Source organism: Scyliorhinus canicula, chromosome 12 (assembly GCF_902713615.1).
Source record: "Scyliorhinus canicula chromosome 12, sScyCan1.1, whole genome shotgun sequence".
Classification (NCBI taxonomy): domain Eukaryota; kingdom Metazoa; phylum Chordata; class Chondrichthyes; order Carcharhiniformes; family Scyliorhinidae; genus Scyliorhinus; species Scyliorhinus canicula.
Window position 1 is genome coordinate 156,300,094 of NC_052157.1, and position 8,085 is coordinate 156,308,178.

General features: G+C 44.1%; 1 protein-coding gene across 5 annotated transcripts in view; it reads left to right on the plus strand.

Annotated features, from left to right (window-relative positions):
- prr11 (proline rich 11) overlaps positions 1-8,085 on the plus strand; it is a 42,628-nt gene that overhangs the window by 22,270 nt on the left and 12,273 nt on the right. For all 5 annotated transcript variants that reach the window (XM_038814622.1, XM_038814623.1, XM_038814621.1 and 2 more), the window contains one exon: positions 814-1,080. In XM_038814622.1, the coding sequence (XP_038670550.1) occupies positions 814-1,080 (267 nt within the window). The remainder of the gene's footprint in view (positions 1-813; positions 1,081-8,085) is intronic.

An 8,085-nucleotide genomic window follows, 5' to 3' on the forward strand; every position in this document is an offset into this window, starting at 1 on the left:
TCCAGTGGTGCAGTAATATTTCCTCACAGTTGTACCAAATGCATATAGCTGGGTTCTAATCTGGGATTTTGTGTTAAATATATAAATTTAGAGTACCCAATTCATTTGTTTTCCAATTAAGGGTCAATTTAGCATGGCCAATTTACCTACCCTGCACATCTTTTTGGGTTTGTGGGGGTGAAATCCACGAGACACGGGGTGAATGTGCAAGCTCCACACGGACAGTGACCCGGGGCCTCAGCACTGTGAGGCAGCAGTGCTAACCATTGCGCCACTGTGTCACCCTCTAATCCAGGATCTTAAACAAAATTGGGATTCTAGTCCGGACACACAATGGTATCTAATCTATGATCAGGATGAAGGTTGAGGAAAAGCTGTCAATACTTTTGCAGATTATAATATGGGTAAATATAGCTATATTTAGAGTTAGCGGCAAGCATGTATATATCCCAGGAAGGATTGTGAACTTAAATTAACATTGCATCCAAAGGGATTTAGAATGCACATCACTGAAAAAGTGGCATCATGACACAGAATGTCATGCACATTAAATCTCTCATTTGTGAGCTTCCCTTTCTCCATGATCGTCTCTCAATCCCAGTTTGCACAATTCATTATTTTGTTTAGAAAAAAATGCTTGGGAATTATCGGCACCAAATATGTAAACTTAATGGAAGTATAATTACACATACACGGGAAGAATTAATTGCATTGTACAGGAGAGTTTAACTTTTTTGTATTTGTATATATTAATGGGAATGTCAGTTGATTGTGTTAAATCTTGTCCACTGTTCTTGAATTTTCCTTTTACAGGCGTCTAATAACGCAAAAGCTGCTGACACGTGTTCCTGTCGAAAGTATATTGATTTCTCCGCAAGTCCTGCAAAAATACCAGTGTGGCCAGTCCAGCCAATCATTAGTCGTCGAATGCTGCTGGAAACATTTGGGGCCCTGCCTACTCCAGCTCCGACACCCCCTCCTCCACCTCCGCCACCCCCTCCTCCACTGCCTCCTCCCTCTGTGTTTGTACAGAAACCTCTACAGATTCAGCGAAAGTCTAGGAGTGAGAACTCTTTGCAAGTAAGTGTGTGCCAAGATGTGGAATGTGATTTTATTTTCAAAATATAAACATGTGATTTCTGCATTTGTTATGTGTGCTTACAATTGTCAATAAATGTTCATTTTGTTTAGAAATTATTCTACAGCACTTGTAAAAGTAACATTTGAGAGACTTATGGTTTGTTTACTCTAATAAATCTTTGGGAGGATCTCAATGGATTTATGTGACTGCGCAAGTTAAAGTGACTCATTTCACAAATGCAGGATGGGGAGGCAGTCTCCTGGATTCATGAATTCTGATAAATCCTGCAGATTGCCAATTTAGCTCCATTGTTGATGCTCCTTGAGTCTGTTCATGGGTCCAACCCTCAGGATGACCAATCAGTGCAGCAGCAAAGGGGTATCGCTTTATTAGAGGTTTTAGCATTTTGGATGAGATAATGAGCTGAAGCTCTATCCATCTGCAAAGTATCCAATGGCATAATCCAAAGAGCGGTAAGTTCCTATTATTTCCTGGTCAACATTCATCCAGATTCAAGTCTATCCCATTCCATTCTTGACAAAAGCTGGGTGAAATGAGAGATGTAGGAGATGGCGTTTCCCATCAGCAGGCAGTTGAGGACAGATTAGGCATGCCATTTTATTGTTATGGGCCAGGGTTTAGAGAACCCCAAAGTGTATCATGGAGTTCAACTGACCCACAACTTTTACTAGATTGTGGTATGGGGAGCACACGGCCCACTCTACAGGTGTGGTACAGCAGAAATGGAAAAGTATTTTTTAAAGCAAAACAATGTTTATTCTGTGAACTCAAGTTAACCTTTTTGAAACATACAGTGAACATCTCAGCAACCATCAATTCAAATACAACCCCCAAAGACTACAACACTAAGTAATCCTTTAAGCTTTCCTTTTTAACATCCATAAGACGTACCTTTTACCAGAAGGACATCAGGTTATAGTCACTACTGTTATTAGTTTTAAATCACCAGGATCAATTTACAGTCTTTAGATTACAGAGAGAAACTCATATACCTTCTGGCTGTGACTGCAGCTATCCAGCTCTGAAAACGAAACTAAAACACACCCTGCAGCAAACAGCCTAAAATGAAAGTAAAAAGCTGACAGACAGCCCAGCTCCACCCACTTTTACACCACTGCAGTGGTAAACACCCATTTCTTAAAGGTACTCTCACTACAGATATTTATATACATACCCATTTATAACACCCATTTCTTAAAGGCACTCTCATATGACACTATGCCGATGCTCTGTGCAGCAAAGTATTCACAAAATAGGAACCAGGATGGAACAGCTAACGTTTGAGAGGGGGCGGCACGTGGCACAATGATTAGCATTGCTGCCTACGGCGCTGAGGACCCAGGTTCTAATCGTGGCACTGGGTCACTGTCCGTGTGGAGTTTGCCCCCACAACACAAAGATGTGCAGGCTAGGTGGATTGGCAATGCTAAATTGCCCCTTTATTGGAAAAAAATAATTGGGTACTCCAAATATGTTAAAAAATAAATAAAATAAAAAATAAAATAACATTTGAGAGATTAACTCGGATCTTCAGGCAATTATGGATTGCTTGTCCTTTATACTAGCTGCAGGTAACAAATTACTGTGGGAAGTTAACATAGAAAATAGGAGCAAAAGGGTGGCACAGTGGTTATCACTGCTGTCTCACAGCGACGAGGGCCTGGGTTCGATCCTGGCCCTGGGTCACTATCCGTGTGGAGTTTGCACATTCTCCCTGTGTCTGCGTGGATCTCACCCCCACAACCCAAAGATGTGCAGGGTAGGTGGATTGGCCACGCTAAATTGCCCCTTAATTGGGGGAAAAAAAGAATTGGGTATGTAGGAATAGACTATTCAACTCTTTGAGCCTTCTCCGCCATTCCAACTCAGTAACCTGTTCTTGTATTCCCCTGTGTATCCTTTGATCCCATTTAGTTCAACAAACTAAATCTAACTCCTTGCAAACATACAATGTTATGGCCTCAACTGCTTGTTGTGGTAGCAATTTGCATAGGCTCTCCACTCTCTGGGTGAAGAACTTACTCTTAATCTCGGTCTTAAAAGGTTTACCCCGTATCTTACACTAGGGCCCCTGGTTCTAGACATCCCCATCATCGGGAACATCCTTCCTGCATCTACCCTATTAAACCTTGTAAGAATTTTATAGGTTTCTATGGGGAACCCCCCCCCCCCCCCCCCCCCCCCCCCTCCACCTAGTCTTATGAACTCCAGCGAATATAATCCTAACCAACTCCATCTCTCCTCTTATGTCAGTCCCGCTGTCCCAGGAATCAGTCTGGTAAACCTTCGCTGCTCTCCTTCTATATCAAGAACATCCTTCCTCAGATAAGGAGACCAAAGCTGCACACATTATACCAGATGTGAAGGGCAGCACGGTGGCACAGTGGGTTAGCACTGCTGCCTCACGGCTCCGAGATCCAAGGTTCAATCCCGGCTCTGGGTCACTGTCCGTGTGGAGTTTGCACATTCTCCCCGTGTCTGCGTGGGTTTCGCCCCCACAGCCCAAAGATGTGCAGTCTAGGTGGATTGGCCACGCTAAATTGCCCCTTAATTGGAAAAAATTAATTGGGTACTCTTAAATTTATATAAAAAAAGATTATTTCAGATGTGGCCTCATCAAGTCGCTGTATAATTGCAGTAAGATATCCCTGCTCCTGTACTCAAATCCTCACTTTGAAGGCCAACATGCCATTTGCCTGCTGCATGCTTGCCTTCAGCGATTAGTGTACAAGAACATTCTGGTCTCAGGACGGCACGGTGGCGCAGTGGTAGCACTGCTGCCTACGGTGCTGAGGAACCAGGTTTGATCCCGGCCCCGGGTCACTGTCTGTGTGAAGTTTGCACATTCTCCCCGTGTCTGTGTGGGTTTCACCCCCAGAACCCAAAGATGCGCAGAGTAGGTGCATTGGCCATGCTAAATTGCTCATTAATTGGAAAAAAATAATTGCGAACTCTAAATTTAAAGAAAAGAATGTTCTGGTCTCATTGATCATTCCCCTCTTAATTTATAGCATTCAGATAATCTGCCTTCCTGTTTTGCTACCAAAGCAAATAACCTCCCATTTATTCACATTATCCTGTATTGGCCATGCATTTGCCCACTCACTCAACTTGTCCAAATCACACCAAAGCATCTCTGCATCCTCTCGCCCTCCCACCCAGCTTTGCATCATCTGCAAATTCAAAGATATTACATTTACTTCCCTCATCAAAATCATGAATATATTGCGAATAGCTGAGGCCCTAGCACTGATCCCTGCAGTACCCTAATAGTCACTGCCTGCCATTTGGAGAAAGACCCGTTTATTCCTACTCTCTCCTGTCTGCCAACCAGATATCTATCCATCTCAATACACTACCCCCAATCCCATGTGCTTGTGCGGACTATTGAAAGCCTTCTGAAAGTCCAATTAAACCACATCCACTAGCTCCCCCTTATCAGCTCCCCCTTATCAGCTCCACTAGTTACATCCTCGAAGAATTCCAGTAGCTTTGTCCAGCATGATTTCCCTTTTGTAAATCCATGCTGACTCTGTCCGATTCTACCATTGTGTTCCAAGTGCTCTGCTATGAAATCTTTGATCGTGGACTCTAGAATTTTCCCCACCACTGATGTCAGACTGACTAGTCTTTCATTTCCTGTTTTCTCTTTACTTGCCTTATTAAATAATAGGGTTACATTGGCAATCCTCCAATCTTCCAATCTTGGGAACGGTTCCAGATTCTATAGAATATTGGAAGATGACGACCAGTGCATCCACTATTTCTAGTGCCACTTCCTTGAGCATTCAGGGATGCAAATGATCAATTCCTGGGGATTTAGCGGCCTCAATCCCATCCATTTCCCCAGCACAATCTCTCTACTAATGCTGATTTCCTTTAGTTCCTCCCTCTTGTTAAACCTTGTGTTCCCCAACATTTCCGGTCTGCTATTTGTGTCCTATTTTTTGTGAAGACAGAACCAAAGTATGTATTTAGTTGGTCAGTCATTTCTTTGTTCCCCATTATAAATTCCCCTCTTTCTGACCTGTAAGGGACCTACACCTTCATCAATCTTTTTTCTCTTCACATACCTAAATAAACTTTTACAGTCAGTTTTTATGTTCACCTTAAGCTTACTCTTACCTTATTTTCCCCTTCTATTTTTTAATAAACATTTTGAGGTATTTTTGGTTTTACAACAACAACAAAAAACAATGTACATGAATCTATAAACATAGTGCAAAAGCCATCTCCCTCCCTTACAGGTCCCACCTTTATTAACCCCCTACTCTAAGCTAAACTAACCCCCCCCCCCCAACCCCCCTCTGCTGACTATTAATTTTCCGCAAAGAAGCCGACGAACGGTTGCCACCTCAGGGTGAACCCGAACATTAAAACCCTCTCCTAGCGAAATTAATTTTTTCCAGATACACAAAGCTAGCCCTGTCAGATAGCCAAGTCTCTGACTTTGGGGGTTTTGAGTCCCTCCAGGCTGATAGTATACGTCTCCGGGCTACCAGGGAAGCAAAGGCCAGAACGTCTGCCTCTTTCTCCTCCTGGATTCCCGGATCTTCCGACACCACAAAAATCGGCACCTCTGGACTCGGTGCCACCCTTGTTTTTAACACAGTTTTAACATCTGCAAACTCCTGCCAAAATCCCCAAAGCTTCGGATATGTCCAGAACATATGGACATGGTTCGCTGGCCCTGCCGCACTTTGCACACCTGTCTTCCACCCCAAAGAATCTGCTCATCCGGGCCACTGTTATTTTCCCCTTCTTAATCAATCCCTTGGTCCTCCTTTGGTGAATTCTAAACTGCTCCCAATCCTCAGACCTGTTGTTTTTCTTGGTCAATTTCTTTGAGTCAGAGCGCCTCTGGGCTACTGGCGCCCCCCTTTCGCTTTCGCCCCCCTTCACACGCCGGTGAATCTAAGACCCTGGAAATGGTCACCAGTGGACGTGGTTCCAGCTCAGCATTCCGAATCGCTGACGTGGTGCTAAAGAAGGAGACTCAAAAGCTTAACAATTTAGGACATAACTGGAACGTATGTGTATAATTAGCCGGCCCCCCAGAAAAATGTGTACAAATTGTATAGTTGTGTGTTGATGAGTTCACTCCCCGAATTATTTCTTTTATAATCATTTATATAAGTTTGGAATAAAATAATTTTTTTTTTTAATGATTAGCCGGCCCCCAACAATATCGCGCACACTGTCACCTACCTCTGAAAATAATCCTCTCCTTGGTCAGATGAGTCCTGTGCACCACCTTGAACTGGATCAAACTAAACTGAGGACATGAAGTTGACCCTAGGTGGAGCCTCGCTCCACACCTCATCCAGAATAGGACCCAGTTCACCCTCCCACTTTATGTTCACCTCATCTACTGGAGCCGACTCCACTGACATGATCTGACCATAAATAACCAAGATACTCCCCATGGCCAAAGATAAAATCCTCTGAACCGCAGCCTTCCGCAAAAAAATCACGGATCTAGAAGAATCTGAATAAATTGGTCGCTCAATTTTTCTGACAGCTCCTCAAAATGGTAAACCTTCCCTTGACGAACAAGTCCCTAAACTTCTCTCGCGACCCTTCCCCATGTGCTGAATGTAGTGTCTAAGCTCTCCAGCAGAAAGAGATGATTACTAAAGATAAGGGCGAACAACGACATGGAGCTCAATAAGTGCTGCCTGAACTGCCTCCAGAACCTCCGGATGGACACCACTACCGAATTGAAGAAAATCTTGCAGGAGAGAACAGAGGCGATGCAGCCACCAAAGAACCCAAACTAGAGTCCCCAATAAAAAATTGCCTCCAAGGGCAGCATGGTGGCGCAGTGGTTAGCACGGCGTCGAGGTCCCAGGTTCGAGCCCGGCTCTGGGTCACTGTCTGTGTGGAGTTTGCACATTCTCCCCATGTTTGTGTGGGTTTCGCCCCCACAACCCAAAGGTGCGCAGGGCAGGTGGATTGGCCATGCTAAATTGCCCCTTAATTGGAAAAAATTAATTGGGTGCTCTTAAATTTTTTTTTTAAGAATTCGCCTCCAGCTGACCCCCAAATCGAGCTTGGATGAGCTGGCAAGGTGAAAAGGCAACATCCCCAGATCAGCACCTGTGCCTACAGGGGCTAACTGCAAAGTATTTGTACCCAGAGAAGGAGCCAAAACTCCTAAGTAGCTTCAATATCTCATCCATAATGGAGACTGGGTTCATTATTATAAAAACCATATTATCTGCAAACACTCTATGCTCCTCCCTTCCCGACTTATTCCACTTACTGGAGGATGTTGATGCTATGATCAGTGGTTCAATTACCAAAGCAAACAGAAGCAGAGATAATTGACACCATGCTTTGTACCTATTCAATGGGAAATACACCGACCATAACATGTTCGTGCAGACCCAGTGGGGTCCCTTTCCAGCAAACTAATCCAAGATGTGAACTTTTGCCCAATATCAAACCTCTCAAAAATTTCAAGATACCCCTACTTCATCCTATCAAATGCTTTCTCACCTCTGGTTCGGGCACAAGAGGGGGAAACAACAGTTCAACAGTTGCCATATATTGGCTGATGGTCACCCTTCCCTTCCTGTCTGTGGAGATTTAGCATGCGGCGTGACTACCTCTATATGTGCTATCCACTAGACTATCCACCTCGCAGATGCTCCAGCTCCAAAACCTGAGCTTTCAGGAAGATGTTCCAATGTCCTGAGCTGCTGCTCCAGCTCCAAATTCAGGGCTTTCAGGAGCTGCAGCTGGAGATGCCTCCTGCACACGTGCTGGCCCCGGGCACAAAATATGTTCCTGGCTTCCTACGTGGAGTACACCACGGCTTTGCGCTCTCCTGCCATGACTTGCTCCTTGAATTGAACTTTTGGAAGATGCTTAATATTAGATGATATCAATTACACCAGGGCCCTCCTTTCCTGGTCCTTATAAACTATAAATCACAAAGACCTTGCAACCCAGACGCAATTAAAGTAGTAAATTCTTAC